The sequence below is a fragment of the Thermobia domestica genome, chromosome 1 (genome assembly GCF_964235325.1).
Source record: "Thermobia domestica chromosome 1, izTheDome1.hap1.1, whole genome shotgun sequence".
Classification (NCBI taxonomy): Eukaryota; Metazoa; Arthropoda; class Insecta; order Zygentoma; family Lepismatidae; genus Thermobia; species Thermobia domestica.
Genome location: NC_137454.1, coordinates 373,537,394 through 373,558,479, shown reverse-complemented (window position 1 = coordinate 373,558,479; position 21,086 = coordinate 373,537,394). Strand labels below are relative to the sequence as shown.

Sequence of the window (21,086 nt, the reverse complement as noted above, 5' to 3'; positions counted from 1 at the left end):
ATACGGTGCATTTGCTGGGGCATTTATATATTTTATATATAGGAAGAGATCAAATGTAGATGAGATGAACTGTAGATGTAAATTAAGGTCACAGACATTACCCCCTCAAGGTACTTCAAAACAAACTCACGACCCCAAATTTAACAGACTAGGTCCTCCTATGTACGGTAAATAGAAAAAGTATGGGGACTATTGCCACTTATCCCTAAACGCTACTAACGAATTATATAATAATAATTGTTATTATTATTATTATTATTATTATACATAAGACAATAAATGATAAATATACATTGATATTTGATAAAACATTGATATATTAATATGATGGAATAAATGATAAATTCTATAAATCAAATCAATTGGGGGTGCACATGAGACTTTTAGGTGGAGCGGTGCACTCCCATGCCCTCTCTAACGTCGTGACTGTTTTGTGCTAACCTTAAGAAATATTTGTGAAAGCTCCTTTTAAGTTTTGCACAATAACAATGCCAATTTCTTACTTAAATATAAGGCTCTTTATATTAAAATATATGGTTAATAACTTCTGGTCATCATACACCAAGTGAATGCAATGGAAGAATTCTTAGAACTAAAATAGTAAGAGGAAATGAGAGACATTTAAGTCAATCTCAACTATTATTTCAGGCAGCATTTTAATTTTTATTTCGCTTGCGTCACTAGGGATGCAGGAAAGAGATTTATATAAGTTATTTATTTTCTGAGTAGCACTGAGTAGCAGCATGATTTTTATATATATATATATATATATATATATATATATATATATATATATATATATAGAGAGAGAGAGAGAGAGAGAGAGAGAGAGAGAGAGAGAGAGAGAGAGAGAGAGAGAGAGAGAGATGTTCATTCCGCTACAATATGTACAGCGGTGGACACTTCTAAATGGTACAGCCATATGGAGATTTACGGCTAAGGTGTACCATTTAGAAGTGTCCACCGCTGTACAATATGATGACATGTGAATTTTACGAAAAAAAATCTTTTGAAAATCCATGTATTTCTTCAAATTTCATTACTGTCCAGTGATCTTTTATAGGATAGTGATATTTTATCCAGCGAAATGCTGTATTCAGATTCTGTTACAGACAATGGAGCTTTTCACTTTATTGAGAAATTCCCATTCGCCATTGTTATGCATGTCATGCAAGTTGTAGTTGTACATCATGAATGGAAGCATTAGATATGCAACTCCTCTAAATGCCCGGGAAGAATTTGGTGTGAAATAATGAAAGCGTACATGGTTACATAGAGCTTGTATCATTTCTTACATACACGAAAAATGTATGAGTTTCGAACTGTCGTACGACGCACAAATCGATTGTATGATCGAGATGTGAAATTTTCCTCACTGGTGTTTCCGAGCGACCTATGGTAGCATTTCTCAAACAGTGGTGCGCCGATCACAAGTGGTACTCGAGATCTGTCCTGGTCTCGTTAGATTTAACGTTAGTGAAAAAAGCAGGAAATGATGTTATTGTAGCGAATTGCATAAGATCTCATGTAGAGATCATACTAATAACACGACTTAATGAGGTATTGAAATGTTGAAATAATAATAACTTTGTTTATGCGTATTATTTACAAAACATTATTGATTGCCTTTATGAAGTTTCCGTATCTATATCTATATCTATATCTATATCTATATCTATATCTATATCTATATCTATATCTATATCTATATCTATATCTATATCTATATCTATATTTATATCTATATCTATAACTATATCTATATCTATATTTATATATCTATCTATATCTATCTATCTATCTATCTATCTATCTATCTATATATATATATATATATATATATATATATATATATATATATATATATATATATATATATATATATATATATATATATATATATATATGACCCTTCTTGAAAAAATATAACCAATTTTCTCAGCTCAATGCACAGCATCAATAGTTTACATCCCACCTTTGAGATCATTCTTCTTGTTAGTTCATGGACGAGTACGTTTAAAATTAGTATTAGTGTTATTAGTAAACTTAGTATGTTTAAAATTTGGATTTTTCGTTCTAAATCAGTATAAAAAGTATAATTAGAAACGTATCCAGGAATGGGTAGTTTCTTTATCATTGGCTTGAGAGGCAGTTCTTTCCTGACAGAGACAGACGTATAAATAGAAAAGTATTCATAAGTTGTAAAAGAAACACATCAGCGCCAACTACAGTGTACTATATACTTTTCTGAACATCAAAAGTCTATAGTGGAAGGTTATACGGTACTTAATTGAAATTTCCTATTCTTATCCATTAGTTGGGCTCAAGCAAATAATTACAAATCCTTTTTGACCAATTGAGATCTTTTTTTTTTTCAAGGTAAAGTACTAAGGTTTACCTACGATATAGATCTTTACATAGAGAAAGCGATAGGTGTTTAGGCTTATGAAAACAAAGCTGTACATGTCAGTTGTAAATAGTTAAATAGGCGTATAAGATGGCCAAAATAGATGACTCTCATAGAATTAAATGCAAAATTCATATGCACGTGGTAAGAACCAAAAAGACCAAAAAGAAGAGAGTGATATAAAAGAAGAAAGAATTGAATTCGTTTTCGGAATCTGTTTCTTTTGTGATAAAACGTTTGTTCTTTAAGATATTAGTTAGTCAGGACGTGTGAATGTCATATTATGTGTTTATCACACTAATATTACTGTATTTATTCATAGTAAATGAGTAGTAGAGTATAATAAAATATTACAAGAAGATCAATAAACCAAAGAACCTATGGTAACATATCCGGAACCCATGATAAGACACTGTAACATTTAAAAGTCCCATGGTAGTAAATTAATATATTTTGAAACCTCTTCACAAAGACGAAAGAAAGTCGCAAAATTAAAACAAAAATACAGGAAAACTTAGAAATATGATGACATTTGGTTCCTGTGTTCGTCCACTAACATTCCCAACTTAATTGTTTCTGAATATACCCCACAATACATAACAGATAAAGATAGTTATCTCAAACACTATTTAATAGAAATAGCTTTCTGTTTCGCTTGAAAGACAGTCTTGAAATATGGCTTGTATACAATAATATGAATCTAAATCCAAGAAAGACAAATGTGCCAGAACCCTGTAATTAGCACTTGCAAATGATTAGTAATATCCTGTTGATGTATCAAATAAATATTTTCCTGGCCCATTGACATAGATGCTTAAGTTACCTGTTTTCTTATAGTCAGCTGACTATTCCATAAGAGTACTAGATATTCTCTACGTAAGAGTGTTATTCTCTGCACGTAAGATTGTCCACCAAAATGGTTGAATATATCTGAAACATTATTTTTCTTATTTCTAAATTTGCAATTTAAAGAAACAATTTTCTCGATTCTTTTCCTTTTTAATTGCAATTGATTCGATGATTAAAGAAAGAAGTCGAGTCACATTTGTGAAAGTTTTGTTTATGAAATTTTCTGATTTTCTGGAGATATACAGTGTGGCCCGTAATTATGTAATGTTCCAAAGACTACGGCAAAAAAAGAAAAAAAACTAGCAACATCACTTGAACACAAAATTGAACATGAACACAGCCTTTCCTCATAAGAATTTTAGTCTCTATTCTCCGTGGCATGGTCCACCAAATTGATACATGACTGGAGACGAAAAGCAACGTTGTCACAAGAAGCTTGACAGAACCGTACTGGTACCCTGTGGAACTCTTCTGTGATAGCATCCCGTAGTTCGTCAAATTGCGTATGTAATGTGATAGTTCTTTAATACGCCTCATAAGAGAAAGTCAGGTGACGTCTAATCGGGAGATGAAGCTGGCCACTCTAATATTGTTTGCTGCAGAATACAAACGCACACAGCACACAAGTCCAGTGACCGTTATCCCCACACTCAGGCTATACAGTGTTGCCACATCGAAACTTTTTGTCAAGAATTACAGATACTACTACAGTCAGTCATATAGATAATTATGGGCCACACTGTACATAACTAATATATAAAAGAGGCAGGTGTCGAAGATGTTACAACGGTGTAAACTTTCAACATTGATCTATAGGTTGAATGCAGGAGAGGTCTGCAGTCCTGGATTTGAATAGCATTTCTTTAATAATGACTCAAAACTACACAAAATGAATTCGTCCTTCTGCAATCATTTATTCAATTCAGTTTTGTGTTGTGTACATGTTAATAGTACACACTTTTAACTTACCCAATATTAAATTTACCTTTTTTGTTTCGTTACAGGTCTCACCGTAATGACAAGAATCCAACATCCATTGTTAACGTTAATAACGAAGCGCTATGCTTTAGCATCGCTGTGAGTAACAAATAGAAGAATATACACATAATAACGGTATTGGGATGCGTCTAATAATTGTTATAGAGAACAAATCTACTTTGACTCCTCTGATGCCACAATATTTCGACATGCATTTAAGTGCAGCATCATGAACAGATCTTGCTCAGCAAGAGTATCACCTATACTTCTCTCGCTCATCTTCTTCTTCTTGTTTATTTCTCTCTCACACTGTAATGCTGACCAGACAAGGTACAAAGGCCCAGCAGTTATGAAGGGTGACTTTGTGATTGGTGCTCTTTTCTCTATCCACTATCAACCGAAACAAAAACGCAGTAGTTCTTTGGCTTGTGGAGAAGTGCGCGAAATGTACGGCATACAAAGAACTGAAGTCACTTTTCAAACTTTGGATATTATAAATCAAGATCCTAACTTATTACCAAATATTACGTTAGGGGTTGAGATCAGGGACTCGTGTTGGTACGCGCCCGTCGCACTCGAACAAAGTATTGAATTTATTCGCGACGCAATTACTTCCGATCCGGAAGTGAAAGACCATAAAAAGAAAAAGCTTAATGACACGTGTACTGCCCTAGCGGCGAAACAACCACGTAAACAACACACACCAATCATCGGAGTTATTGGTCCCGGTTCGAGTTCTGTCGCGCTTCAAGTACAAAACCTGTTACAACTGTTTAGTATACCACAAATCGGATACAGTACTACTAGTAAAGACTTAAGTGATAAAGCACGGTTTAGTTATTTCATGCGAGTGGTACCGTCTGACTACTATCAAGCACAAGTGATGGTGGATATTGTTCGGAGACACAACTGGACTTATGTTTCTGCTGTCAACACAGATGGTAAGTAATATTTCTTTATATTTTCCTATTGACTTATCAAAGTTATACTTCAATATAAAATAACATAATTTTAAACTGTAATATACACGTTACTGGCCAGTTAGTCTGAGAAATAAAAAAGAAGTATCTTTACCATGATCAGCATACTATATAAGAAGTAAGAACTTACTATTAAGAATCTTCATCTTATGAAGCCATACGGAATTTCAACTGCTCTGGTCACGAGAAAGCTGTTTCATTGCTTGAATCAGAACACGTTGCAAGTAAGCGTTAGGATATCGTTTACTACAAACATCAGCCTATAATTTGGACAACGTAAGGTAATCCAATGGTTTAAAATGGACTGCCAGGCGGTCATTAGTCTGTTGTGAAAAACTGGAACATTCCAGAACCATATTTAAAACTGATTTTTTTTTCATTACCATTATCATTTTTACTGTAACTGGTATTAGGGTGGCTTATCTGGGTATTAGGGTGTAGGAAACAAATTTATATGAAAAATTTTGTTTACATTAGATTATTGATAATATCTAGGTATATAAAACATTAAGTTGATTAAAATCTGTAAATTAAGCATACTTTGATGCAATACTTTGCGGTTCGATTCTCGGCGGGAGCTCATGTGGTTCGGATTCCAAGTTAATAAAGTTAATCAATAGGTCCACGTCTCATATAGCCTCGCTGCTGAAAAGGACATTAAACTCAAAATCAACTCAACTCAGCAATACTTTGCGAACAACTACCTTGATGGGCAGATAGAAAAATGCACGAAAATAACATAAATGCTTTGTTTTGTGTAATCCAGCGTGCAATTTAGATTTTAAAACTCGTACTAAACTGGAAAGAAATGCAAGTGCAATCATACTTCAATGACTAGAATTAGTGATCGGTGTCCTGGGTTCGAACGAAATCTTTTCGGCGTTATTTGCATGATACTGAAATTATTTTTGAAATATATATAGACCATGAGCAACAACTTACACAGTACGCTTAAGTACTTACATAAAAAGTTAACATTGTTTGTTTAACACCATAAGAGCTATTCACAATATCTAACCATGAACCTTTTAAGTACCGAAAGGAAATTTAGGTAGAGATCTTAAAGATGAAGCACGTCCAAAATTGCCAAAAATTCCTTTCAGCACTGAACACGCCAGTTCTCTCCAATTTGCCATGGCATAGTAATTGAGATTACAATAAATCATTATTAAAATGAAAATGAAACGAAACCTTTAAGTTTTACGTCCCACGATTATGCCGATTATGCTAAAGGAGACGGTGATGGTGAGAGATGAGTGAAATAGAATGAAGAAAGTGGGAGGAAACGGGAGAACCCCGAGAATACCCACGAGCACGGTGTTTGTCCACCACAAAGTCCACACGGAACGAGCTGGGATCGAACCAGGGACTCCAAGCACCGGAGGTGAACGCTCTACGACTGAGAAACCGCGCCCTAGAGACCTGCACGGGCCGAATTTTTCGGCCCGAGCCCAATCCAGCCCGAATGTACGTAGGCCCGGCCCAGCCCGGCCCCGAAAAGTTTTGGAGATTTTCGGCCCGAGCCCGGCCCGGCTCGATAAGTTTTTTAAAATTCTTGGACCAAGTCCGGCCCGGGCCCGATAAATTTTCGAAGTTTGATTTTGTAACATTTTTCACGGGCACACTTCTTCAACGTTTGCATTTATTCTAATTATCGTTTAACGAATGTCATTAATTATTAAAGAATTGCAATTAATCGACCCCAGCCCGGCCCGACCTGAAGAGAAATCAGTGTCGGCCCGCCCAAGCCCGGCCCGGTCCAAATAAATAATAGAGTCGGCCCGCCCAAGCCCGCCCCGTGCAGGTCTCTACCGCGCCCCCTAAGTCATTATTAAGTATGTGCAGTCTTGTTCAAGTACTCTTGGCCACTCACTTTCCTTTAGAAGGTCATATTTTTGTAAGCGTACGTAGGAAATTGTGATACTTTGGCTGTAAATACGGATCTCAACTGGCCAAAAGAAAAATTCTACTCTTATTTGATTTTATTTGTACTGTGCGTAAGAGTAGAAAGGTTTCAAAGACATGTGGGTGGTCAAGTTTTTCTTGAAGACGATTGTACTACATTATTAAACCTTAGTAAAAAAGTTAGGGAAATCTATTATATGATTTAATTAAATGTTTTCTAAAAACGATGTTAGTGATAAGCCCAGTTACCCCGTCATGATGGAATCCAGTACGAGAGTATGTATACAAATCGGGATGCTGATGTAATACAATTCGCAGAAACATAAGTAAATGCTAATGAACCAAAGAAAAAACTAAATCTTGTGCTCAAGTCAAAGCTATGAAATTATTCACTCATAGATAAAACAAAATACAAGTAAATTGAAACAAAACAGAAGTGTTTAAAACAATATATGAACTCTTCTACAGAAAACTCGAAGGTACAAATGTTTCAGAGAATGTTAGTCAGCTCCATTGCACAAATAGAAGTCTGAACTTTAGAAGTAAGGGTATATTATGGTCCTCCAAAAATATGATTCAGTTTATTAGACAGTTCATAAGATCCGAATATTTTGAACATTCCACCAAAATATGCCGAACACTCTAAGGAGACACAATAATTAACATACACACAGTTACTCACGCGTCAGTATCACTCCATCTCGACGACTCTATTGGAAAGAGTCTATTGATTACCAATACACGAGCGAGGTTTCAACTTGTTGTCATCTGAAGATGACGTTACAAGTTATCAATAGCAATCATAATACATATATTTGGGCCTATGTTTAGCAGAAGGGATCCAACAATTTTTTTCTTCTAAATAACGTTACAATTTCGGTAATTTCTGTTCAGATTAGGATAGGTTAGTTTATGTTAGATTATGTTAGTGTAAGAGTCCAACATAATTTTGCATATATATATATAATTTCGCTTATTTCTACTAATAATAGGTTAGTTTAGGTAGGTTCAGTTAGCTTAGATTAGTTTAGATTAGGTTAGGTTAGATTTGATTACCTTATGTTATGTATAAGTACTTGCATCATCCAATTTCTTTCTTTTTTTTAACGTGTTTTTAAAGCCCTTCTGCTAAACGTAAACTTATATTTGTTTCATCTCCTACAAAAACATATAACAGTTTCATTTCTGGAGTATTTAGAGAAAATATACCTGCAGGTTATGCAACCCATTTTACATCTTGCTGTGTTGGGCTGCATAACATTTAGAATGAAAAGTGGTATTACTACCTATCTGACGAGTTCGTGCGTTTGTTTTGGGGAGTCGCCTACTGTATGTTTATATGCCATTATTGGTTACAAATGTTGTGGGGGAGGGGAAGTATGAATACCTTTCTGCATTACTTTATAGGGGACAGAACATACGAACACTGGAAGTCAATACATAGTCCATTTCTTGGTTTGTTATGTTATAATACTGTTAAAGTGTTGTGATTTGAAATAGTAAATGGAAACGAAAAAATAAATCATCATACAAAGCAGAGGAGCACCCAAGGGTGTCCACCGGTTCGAGACCCCAAACTTCCGAACTCAACATACATTTCTGCAGTTTTTCAATAAAAGTATACTTGTTTAACAGGGAAATGATGAAATGGAAATTTGATCGTACACTTCAGTTGTACTTTCTCTTATAAAAACTACGTATCTAGTTCTATCATTTTTTTTTCTAAAAATACAGATGTAAGTATTTTAGAATTATTTATCGTCTTTTCTGGTGCAGAATAATACACGTTTCAATACTACATAGATGTAGTGGCTTTTAGTATTGGACCTACCAGTAAAGCTTGCACCCCTCCTAATAACAGAATCTGGTTCGCGTCTGACACAAAGTAATGCGTTCCGATATTAGAAGAACTATATATAAAGTGTTAAAACCTGGTGGAAAACCAAAAAAAGTGGACTTGTATTGCTTTTTATAAAACACAGCTGCCTATATGCTTGATAAGTGTGAGAACTGATACCAAAATTTGTATATTTTATTATGTGCATAAATTCTCATTGTAGATCAGTGGCGTAGGAAAGGGACAGACGCACTTAAGCCTACCTTCTCTTAATATAGTGACATCAAAAATTGATTCTGCTAATATGCTGTATATTCTATTTGTGATCCCCGATAATCAGAGTTGTAAAAAAACTCAGTTTAAAATAAAAACAGCCAAGTGGGGTTTTATTTGATAAAATTGAGTTTTATGGGACAAAATTGGGATTGATTGGACATTTTTTTTAAAATTTTGTTCGTACATTTGAAGCCGTGTTTCTACCTTAAATATCACTTAAGTATTTATGTTGTATTAGATATTGCAAGGATCCATATACCCACACGTACTATAAGCCACATGTTTTCGCTATATGACAACAGAAGGGAACTACTCTTTATGGAGGTGGCGCGATGGCTCAGTGGTAGAGCGTTCACCTCCGGTGCTTGGGGTCCCTGATTCGATCTCATCTCGCGCCGTGTGGACTTTGTGGGGGACAAACACCGTGCTCGTGGATTTTCTCGGGGTTCTCCCGTTTCCTCCCACTATCTTCATTCCACCATTTCATTCATTTCTTATAATCACCGTCTCTTTTAGCCTAAACGGCATAAACGTAGGACGTAAAACTCAAAGATTTCATTTATTTTTTACACTTTATAGAAGAAACTAAGGGGGCACGGAAAGCCACCCTTCTTCAGGCCCTCCCTTGAAAAGGACGGCTTAAAAGCGGATGACGGGACTAAGAAGTTATCAGTGCCAGTACTGATCAGTCATCTAAAAAAAAGAAAAAACTTTCTCTCGAAGCCGCCATGGACTATTGAGATATCTTTTAATACCTACTTCCGGAGCTGCTATGAGCTACGGAGCATAACCTATCCCGTTTGAGACCGCTTTTGGCAAAACCAAGCGTCCTTTCTACACAAAGGCAACATCGTATGCCGAAGAGGAATGTTCATAACCTACAGTGAGAGAATTTTTACAGTGATCAAAAGACTTAAAGAAAACTCTTAAACTTTGTGCAAAAGATTATATAACACATTTTTTATAATAAAAGGATGAAGGTTTAAATTTCCGTGTACATTATTTTTGACTCTACCTACAGAACATTGCAATATATTTGGAATGAAATTATAAATTCCCTTGTCTAACAATGTGACACGTGAAGATCGCTCTACTTTTAGCTACACACATTTTGCACTTGGCATTCGCATATATTTCGATTCCTAGAAAGGGGATAGTAGGCAATTTTGTATAGTAACGAAAGGTGGGTAATTCTATATAATATAGAATAAGAATAAAATTCCTTATTACACTCAGAATTCAAAGAACAGCCATCCTGACATAAGAATTCTCTAACTTCCTTCAAAACATGCCACTCAAATACCAGGATAGTACTTGAAGTCAAGAGCCAGAAATTAAAGAAAGTGGCTTTATTAACCCTTTTGGCACAAACCGTATAACGCACACTTACCATCAATTATGCCTTAGAACTTGTATACTTGCACTGAAGAAAAAACATATGCAGCGTATGTAAAAACGTAGGTTACATGTGTATATCCTGTAGTTTTGGATTTAACTTACAGCAAACGTATATTTTACAGTGAAAACTATATTTTATTCGTACTTTTCGTATAAATGTTCCGAATAAGCGTACTTTCCGTACGATCGAAAGAACTGTATATAGACGGTCAGGATCTCACATACAAGTGTACATGTAACATTTATAATTGATGTATGTAACATACGTATTTATATGTAATATACGGAAGACTGTTAAATCCAGCAACGACATGATGTAACATCTAAGCGGGAGAAGTATATAGCATATGGATAACGCATGCTCCGTATGGATTTCCGTAGTAAACATAGGGACTCTGTGTATTTGTACAATCTACCGCTGTCCGGATAAAGGATTTTTCTCAGTGGGCTTCAAAGTATTTTTTCGTGTCTTATGTCAGTTGGTATGATGTTATAACAAAATACATTTTCCGGTTTGCGTTCGATTATATAAGGTGATGACTTCCCTTTAAGTTTGGACTCGAAATGGACCCACGTGTTTTGGGATAGCGAAGATATATTTTCACACTTACTTGGCAAAAGTAGAAGAGAAAGAAAGTTTATCAATATTGTTTGTCGGTACATTAGGCCCACAGTTCATGAGTATACATAAAACAAAAGAAGTTAGCGCTGTTTTAGCTGATATTTTTATAGCATCATTGATTTGTTGCATTTGTTTTAGCGAATGGAAATTAGAAAATGTAATTTGAATCTTATTTTTATTTTCAAACAAGATTGAGGAATATGTTTACCCATATAACTATTTTAGATATTGCAACGAAACTTGGCATACGTATTGCCTATAGGCCATAGTATTTTACAAGGTAGATTATATTCGAGTACCTGTAGTCAGAATCGTTCCACGGGGTGCAACAATTTCAGAAAGAAATTATTAGAGCAAAAAATCCCTAGTTATCTTAAATTTCTCTTTTCTTAGTACATTATTAACACATAAACCATATAGAACATTTAAAATCATGTTTCAGTTTGAAGAGAACAACGAATTAACCATGCTACTGGAATAAATATTACTGAAAAGTAGGTACTCTACTGAAAGTCAAAATTTTCCTTTAAAAATACAGGAATTCAAAACGGTTGACGTTAACAAGAAAAACTCAACGTACATAACTGTGACTACAAGGTGTGAAGTGGATAGTTAAATGACTATTTTTGCTTTTTAACAATACGTCGTTTAGCGCCTGCCATAGAGCGGGCTCAGCGCGAGTCCCAATGAGGTCGATGCGCGAGATACCGAAGTAGCACAAATCTAATTGAGAATAGGAATCCTGGATTAGCTAGCGTAACCCTCATTGAGAATAGTGATCCCGAACCCGATTGAAGATAATGAGTCTGAAAGTTAACATTTTCCTCAAGAAGTGTAGGAATCTAAAAGGTTTATTTGAATTTTTAAAAATATATATTTTTTGGAAGAACTGAAATATTGCATTTTTTAAAAATCTCATTTCACTTGCCAATTAGCTTTTTCATAATATGTAAAATATATTGTATATATTTTACGATTAAAGGACCTTTGTGACATTTGATAATGTTACTATGCGCCACGTATTCCAACACATAGAAGAAAAATTTAGAAGTATCTCGATCTTCATTTTAATGCAATTACCTTTCGTTTTTTGTAATTATTATTATTATTATTATTATTATTATTATTATTATTATTATTATTATTATTATTATTATTATTATTATTATTATTATTATTATTATTATTATTATTATTATTATTATTAAGTATTCTGCCTTTCGGCACGTCCTGGGACTAATAAGGATTTTTTTAATGTTAGATTTTGGCCTGGAAATGTTTCTTCCACTTTTGTAGATCTTCAGCTTCCTCTTTTAACTCCCAATATTTTATCCTATCTTTCAAATCATCTATCAGCTGTGTTCTTCTTCCCATTCCTCGTTTCCCTTCCATCTTTCCTTGTGTGGCGGTGTGAAGAAGACAATTTCTTCGCAAGATGTGTCCAATCCAATTTGCCTTTCTACGAAGGATGATGGCTAGAAGTGTCCTCTTCTCCCCTATCCGTATTAAAACATCTTCGTTTGTTGCTCTCTCTGTCCATTTTATCTTCTCCATCTTCCTCAAACACCACATTTCGAAGCTCTCTAAATATTTCTTCTCTAACTTCCGTAATGTCCATGAACAACTTCTCCTTAAGTTCAATATGCTTCATTAGCTATGGCAATTCTTGACCTGATCTCTTTGGTGCAGTAAGCGTCTTTATGTGTAATTATCCAAGTGTAATGTTGACAAAGTGGAGGCATCATTAGAAATTTCCCTTTTTAAGTCAAATTATGGAATTACAAAAAGAAAATCTGATTTCTGTATTTGTAATTATCAAAAGAGATTTTGTTTCCTTCTTAATGTAGTTATTTTTCGTCTTATACAGTGCATTCAAAAAGTCTCTATACACCTGAATTTTCACGTATTCAAAGCAGCGAGAAAATTATTTTACTCAAAAATTATTATATTTTATGGCATAAAAGCACTATGTACAGGGCGTAGCATATACACATATTTTAACACATTTTCACAGCAAATGTTGGAAATGTCCCCCATGAGCCTCTAAACATGCTTGCACACGTTTCTTCTTGTTCTCAAATACTCTCACAAGTTGTTCATGTGGAATGCTATGAACAAAATCTCGAATAGCTGTTTCGAGCTCTTGTAGCGTGTAGGGATTTCCTTTATAAACAGAATTCTTTGCATGACCCCAGAAGTAAAAATCCGGAGGAGACAACATCACCAGACTTGTCCATAACAAAACGTGTAAACCATTCACAATACTGTACTCGTTTTACACTGTCGGTAGGAAGTAACTGCTGCACCGCTCTCACCTTATACGGAATAAGATGCAGTTTCTTACGAACAGCCTTTTGTGCCGTACCAACACTTATTGCTTCTTCCTGGGCAAGTTTTCGAAGTGGTTTATGGGGGCTACGTTGCATTGCATCCGATATGTGTAGTATTTTTTCTTCATCGAGTACTGACAGTCTACCACTTCGATCATAGTCCATTACCGTTCCAATGTCTCTAAATTTATCGATAAGTGCGACGATTCGGAACAGGTGTATCCGGAAACCTAGCTGCAAACTTATCTTTGACTGTCTGTTTGTACTCACCTTGTTCACGGAACACATGTTCAACCAGGAATATTCATTGTTCCAAAGTTAACACCTTTGTTTCAGAGAGCCGCTAACTAGATGCAACAATCACTTCAACGTCACTTTGCCGACGAGAATCTAAGAAAGGAACTTCACGCAAGACGATAATATAGCAGTGTTTCAAACCTTCGCATAAAATTTTATTTCATGTGACTTTGAATGCGACTTTGACTTGCCACGATTCAGGTGTGTAGAGACTTTTTGAACGCTCTGTATATGTGCAATTAACCAAATATAATGTTGAGAAATCCATTTCGAAGTGAAGCATTTTCGATGTGTAATTACCTGTCACATGTAGAAAGATATTTGTACTAATACACGAGTATGCACTCAAAAACAAAGAGAACGTAGTCTCGTTGCTTGCTATCCCACATCCCACTGTGGTTTAATGGGAAATTGTTCTTTTCCGGTGCGTTGTTCATTTCCGGTGCGAGGTTTGTAGTTCAATTCCAAAGCTGTGTGAATTTGTGGTGAACATCATCCACTAATTCAGGCTTTCCCAGCCGATATGTGAGGTATGTTGGTGTATTTTGTAGTTTTGCTCAGCCATATAGCTAAATTTTAGAACTTCAAAATAAATTATATGACATCCAGAAGGTCTAGGAAGTCTCATATACTATTATTACTACGTTAGGCAGGTCCTAGGACTTGTGCAGTGTTTTCTCTTTCTATTTTAGGAGGTTTGGTCCTCGAAATATTTCTTCCACGTTTCTCGATCTTCAGCTTCATCTTTTAACTCCTAATATTCAACAAACTTAAAAGTTCGTAAGTTCGTTATTGAATTATCGCCCTCCCTCTCCCTCTCTCTCTCTCTCCGTGAGTGTGTGTACGTGTTAGTTGCGAATTTTTCAATTTTAAGCCGTTCATTCGATAGTGCATCAAAAACTATCTAAAGAAATGATGGAATTCTTCGCGTTGCTTACCGTTCACGAGATACTGGCAAAAAGAAGTTCGAATTTCGGGAGATTTAAGGAGCTATATCTCGGGAACCGTAAGTCATAGTGAGATGATATTTTGCGAATTTTTCAAATTTGAGCCCTTCATTTTGAACATGTGTCTTCGTAACAAAAAAAAACATACTTTAGAACGTTTTAACAAAACTCTTAAGCAAAACATATGGAAAAATTTAGTACTTAAGGAAATTATAAATTAAAAGATATATTACAAGAATTGTTTAATGAGTATAATAATAAAGTACATAGAACAATTAGTATAAAGCCTGTAGAAGTTAATATGAAAAAATAATTCTTTTTAATTCATTCTTACAATACACTTGGAGAATTCTCAGCTGGTTTATTCTATTTTTTAAATCATCGATCACTTGTGTTCTTCTTCTTCCTATTCCTCGCTTTCCTTCCATCTTTCCTTTGATGGCGTTATGAAGAAGGTAATTTCTTCGCAAGAGGTGTCCAATCGAATTGGTTGATGCTGGCTTAAAGTGTTCCCTTCTCTCTTACCCGTTTTAAAACGTTTGTCACTCTCTTCGTCCATTTTATCTTCTCCATCTTTCTCCAACATCACATTTCGAAGCTCTCTAAATGTTTCATCTCTAGCTTCCGTAATTTTAAATCTCCCAACTATACAGTCCAATACTCCATATATTTGCACTTGACTAGCTTCTTTCTTAGTCCAATGTTAAACCTACTAGTTAAGAATTATTATTTCTTGTTTGATGCCTCTTTGGCTACAGCAATTCGTGACCTCTCTCACATAGGACACATTTTATTTTTATCATAAGATTAAGAGCCATTAAGAGCTTATACCAGTCAATGTCTGTAATGGTAGTAGCATATAGTGCCCTATTGTAACCTAATCTAGCCTAGTCTAACATAATTGTAAAACGATGTCTTAGCCATTTAGCAAAACATCCTCAGTCAGTTGGGAAGCACTTCAAAAATACACTACTAACTTGAAAACGCTCAAACTATGTTCTGAGTGTATCAAAAGTTCGGGGTCATAGGCCAATTCCGTAATGACTAAAGATATGGGAAAACAGAAAGGAAAGTTGTTAGAAATAGTGTCTCATAAAGAACACAACTTTTGAAATACCCGCCATTTCTGCTCTAGTAAGTTGGCAACACTGAACGTTACATGATTTTCGTCAGTTGCCTTTGTGGTTAGTAGTCACGGAACGCCGAGTAGCGCATGATCGTCATCTGTTTTCTGTGCGGATAGGAATTCACAACATTCACCACATTTGTAATAAGCTTTCGCTACGACAACACGCTGTTCCGTCGTGAAACGCTCCATTCCTACCTGTATAAAAAACAGATGACAATCATGCGCTATAGGGCGCTTCGTGACTACTAACCACAAAGACAACAGATAAAAATCATGTAACGTTCAGTGTTGCCAACTTACTACAGCAGAAATGGCGGGCATTTCAAAAGCTGCGTTCTTTATAGGACAGCCTTTACGTGGTTTTCAATCCAAAATATGGAAATTTCTTCAATCGCATCAGAAGTTTGGGCTCCACATTGGTAAGGTGCTATATAGTAAGTGAGAAAATGTTTCCAGTTCAGTAGGCTGTTTGAATGGTACGTAACGTCGCACAAAAATGACACGGAGGACGTCCACATTGTTATATAGGGAACCTAGAATACCTCGAATCTGTTTTCCAACAATGCTGTCACAGAGGACATCATGATGAACTGGTAACATTGATTTTTTGTTTAACAGATGGCGCCTTACCAGTTTGAAGCCCAAACAGCTGGTGCGATTGAAAAATACAAACATTTTAGATAGAAATCACCTGTTTTTAAGACCTTTCCTCTCTTTTCATTTCTTCGCTTCTCTAACGGAGTGAGCCTATGGTCCCAGACTTTTGATACACCCTGTAATATTCATCAATGTTTGATTCTTTGGTATATACACCATTTCAACAGAAGGACCTACAGCTACAGGACAAGACTTACTGCCTAAAGTCGAATCTGAACTACTCTAGTACTTTTGTTACTATCTTATGTGACCGCAACAACTCGTGAAGCTTGGGCTCTACATAAATCATAGAACTGCTTTTCCTCACGTGTGATCTGTTCGTGGAGCAGCATTTCGAACGCATGTTTGAGAAAAAGCGAATTAGCACACGTGTACAGACAACTTTACCAAACTTAGAAGACATGGCAAACGAGCGACAAAGAAAAACACTTAAAGAACTATAACATGAGCACTAACAATTGTTCGAATTAAGCGATAACAATAACAATAGCAACAACAACAATCACGACGACAAAAATAACAACAAAAAAGGAAATTTAGTGCCAATTCGACAACACTGAACTCTCTGGAGATGTTCCTCGCACTGCGCGAGAAACAACACTGGAAAACTTACGTGGGTGGGGATTGATGAACGGCACACACCCTCGCAATCTACTGGGTGGTGAAATTAGTTAATCTAGGTGAAGCTTCACGACTTCTTGCGATCACTATAATCGGAAATCGATCCTAGGATGTCATATACATCAAATGCACGGAAGCTAATCACTAGACCTGCGACGAGGCATTAACAAATAGAAGTTATGAATTGATCATGAATAAAGAACAATGCAATGTTCGTGTATGCAGATTAAAAACTAGTTTTTGAAACAATTCTTATTCAAATTTATCATAAATATTTGCAGTGGACAACAATGTCTTTAAGAAACCTCCATAATATCACCCTCATTGATAGTAATGAGATTAAGGGTGAGCAAGTTTTGTTAAAATTATATTTTCTATTATACAAAGTGAGATTTTACTGGAGAGTTCCAACTAATGGGACTTTAGATTTAAGCTTGAATCAAAAAAGAAAAACGCTGATAAATATTTATAACCGCTAATTACACTGTTGGGATGCTAATTAATATATGATTAAATTATTTGATTAATTAATAATTACTTGCTAATTAGTTGCGATCAAGAAACCATACGCAGTATCTGAAATTACAACCAAAATTATTTTAAACGCATTAGGAAATTAGATACATACAGATAATTGAAAATTTAATAGGGTTTCAGTTTTTTCTCTGTAGTTCTTATGAAATAATGTGCTGAGCTTTAACATTAAATAAATTAAATCCATATTTACAAACAAATTATTTTCCTTTCACAAAATAATATTACGGTAGATATCTAAATTATAGAAAGCGGAAGTCATTATAGGTGACACTCGTGAAGCCTGGGCTCTACACCAATCGTAGAACTGCCTTTCATCACGTGTGATGCATCGGAATAATTTGGTACGAATCGTGGAGCTGCTTTCCAAACACATTTGAGAAAACGTGAAACAAAAGAGGTGCACCAACAACGTTGCCAACGTTGAAACATATTGCGAACGAGCGACCAAAAACAGCACTTACACAACCATAACACGAATAGTAAGAATTATTCGAATTAAACAGTAATAATAATAATAATAATAATAATAATAATAATAATAATAATAATAATAATAATAATAATAATAATAATAATAATAATAGCAAAAGCGTAATACCACGACAATAACGATAACAATAGTAAAACATAGCGGCAATCCAAAACACTGCACCCTCAGGAGATGTTTTCCGTATAGCGCGACAGACAACTGTTACAAAACTTCATGAGTGGGGATTGACCGGGACACATCCTCACATTCTATTGGATATTAAAGTGGAAGATTTAGACCAAGCTTCACGAGTCCGTGCGATCACTATAGTTGTACAACTTCCCGCTTTAATAGACAATTAAGGGCGGAGATAGAATCAAATCCATGAGAAATCACTTCTTGTTATCTTATTGTTTCTACTCTATTGACAGAAACACTTCTTGCTATCTTTTATTGTTTCTACTCTATTGACAGAAACACTTCTTGCTATCTCTTATTGTTTCTACTCTATTGTCAGAAACACTTCTTGCTATCTCTTATTGTTTCTACTCTATTGACAAAAGCACTTCTTGCTATCTCTTATTGTTTCTAGTCTATTGACAGAAACACTTCTTTCTATCTCTTATTGTTTCTACTCTATTGATAGAAACACTTCTTGCTATCTTTTATTGTTTCTAGTCTATTGACAGAAACACTTCATGCTATCTCTTATTGTTTCTACTCTATTGACAAAAACACTTCTTGCTATCTCTTATTTTTCTACTCTATTGACAAAAACACTTCTTGCTATCTTTTATTGTTTCTACTCTATTGACAGAAACACCTCTTGCTATCTCTTATTGTTTCTACTCTATTGTCAGAAACACTTTTTGCTATCTTATTTTTTCTACTCTATTGACAAAAGCACTTCTTGCTATCTCTTATTGTTTCTACTCTATTGACAAAAACACTTCTTGCTATCTCTTATTTTTGTACTCTATTGACAGAAACACTTCTTGCTATCTCTTATTGTTTCTACTCTATTGTCAGAAACACTTTTTGCTATCTTATTTTTTCTACTCTATTGACAAAAGCACTTCTTGCTATCTCTTATTGTTTCTACTCTATTGACAAAAACACTTCTTGCTATCTCTTATTGTTTCTACTCTATTGACAGAAACACTTCTTGCTATCTCTTATTGTTTCTACTCTATTGACAAAAACACTTCTTGCTATCTCTTATTGTTTCTACTCTATTGACAAAAACACTTCTTGCTATCTCTTATTTTTCTACTCTATTGACAGAAACACCTCTTGCTATCTCTTATTGTTTCTACTGTATTGTCAGAAACACTTTTTGCTATCTTATTTTTTCTACTCTATTGACAAAAGCACTTCTTGCTATCTCTTATTGTTTCTACTCTATTGACAAAAACACTTCTTGCTATCTCTTATTTTTGTACTCTATTGACAGAAACACTTCTTGCTATCTCTTATTGTTTCTACTCTATTGACAGAAACACTTCTTGCTATCTTTTATTGTTTCTACTCTATTGACAAAAACACTTCTTGCTATCTCTTATTGTTTCTACTCTATTGACAAAATACTTCTTGCTATCTCTTATTTTTCTACTCTATTGACAAAAACACTTCTTGCTATCTCTTATTGTTTCTACTCTATTGACAAAAAAAACACACTTCTTGTTATCTTTTATCCTTTCTCCTCTATTGCGGTCAATCTTGGCAAAACAATTGTATTTAGATCTCTTTCCCAGACATCTATCATTTAGTTTCCAAGTGAAAGAAAAAGTTAATTTCAAAACATGTAGTCCTCGTTACGTATATTTAGGTGAAGGAAACTTCAGTCTCACTGGGAAGAAAATTGTCATATATCAAGTAATCCACTCTTAAGAGCCACTGTTCGTGTTCTAGTGCATAAGTAGAATACTAATGAAATGGTGCTTGATACTTATTAGTAATATCTTCTAGTATTGAAGATGTTCTCACAAATTGAAACGTAGAAGTAGCCAACTCCCTCTGGATCAAAACAAAAGTACAAACGATTCTCGGTATTGATTTATAGAACATAGAAAGTAAAAGGGAGAAATGTAATATAAAATAAGTAGAGAATAATGAACAATTGAGCAATTTAAAGTAAAAGATGGAACCGAAATATTCAAAAGTCTATCACAATAAGCCTATAAATTAATTTTCATTAAAAACAACTGCTGAATTTTAAGACGTGAACGAAGATTTCCTTTAGATCTCTGCCACTTCCAGCTTCAAAAGCGGGAGAAATTAGGGTTAATTTTATTTTTATACGTTATGGCTGAATATATATATATATATATATATATATATATATATATATATATATATATATATATATATATATATATATATCAGAATTCATATTCTAGGTTTCTTTTACCGTTTTTTTCTGTAGTCATATTTCCTAGTGATTTTATTTAGTTAGTTTCATAGATATTTTGTAAAGTCCTGGTTGTCTGTGTTTAGCATAATTGGTTGCAAAGTAAGTTTTTTCTCATCACTTGGTTATCTTACACGTATCATTTGATTTAATTCTCACTTGAAAAGCAGCGAAAGTTAGTCACGAAGTTGATACTAGCAAAGTTGCTAAACAGTAACTTTTGGTTTCAGTGTTTCTCTCTATTGCGATAAGTGATTGAACGGGCCGTGAAATTCATGGCCCGTAATACTCTGATGGTCGGAACTCGTGCCTCAACAAACCGAGAGAAATCAAATACTCGGAAACACCTGGTTACTCAGAGAGGCCGGATGATTCAAGGGTATATTCTTCTTTGGTCTATTTCTATTTCACTACACACTGTAACCAATAACCGTGGA

The 21,086-nt window shown here is 34.7% G+C and overlaps 1 protein-coding gene across 1 annotated transcript in view; it reads left to right on the top strand.

Moving 5' to 3' along the window:
* Nucleotides 1-4,276: 4,276 nt before the first annotated feature.
* Nucleotides 4,277-21,086, top strand: part of LOC145664426 (metabotropic glutamate receptor 1-like) — a 469,806-nt gene continuing 452,996 nt past the window's right edge. Inside the window, exon 1 of the mRNA XM_081731111.1 lies at nucleotides 4,277-5,175. Within this exon, the coding sequence (XP_081587237.1) occupies nucleotides 4,464-5,175 (712 nt within the window). The 5' untranslated portion in view covers nucleotides 4,277-4,463. The remainder of the gene's footprint in view (nucleotides 5,176-21,086) is intronic.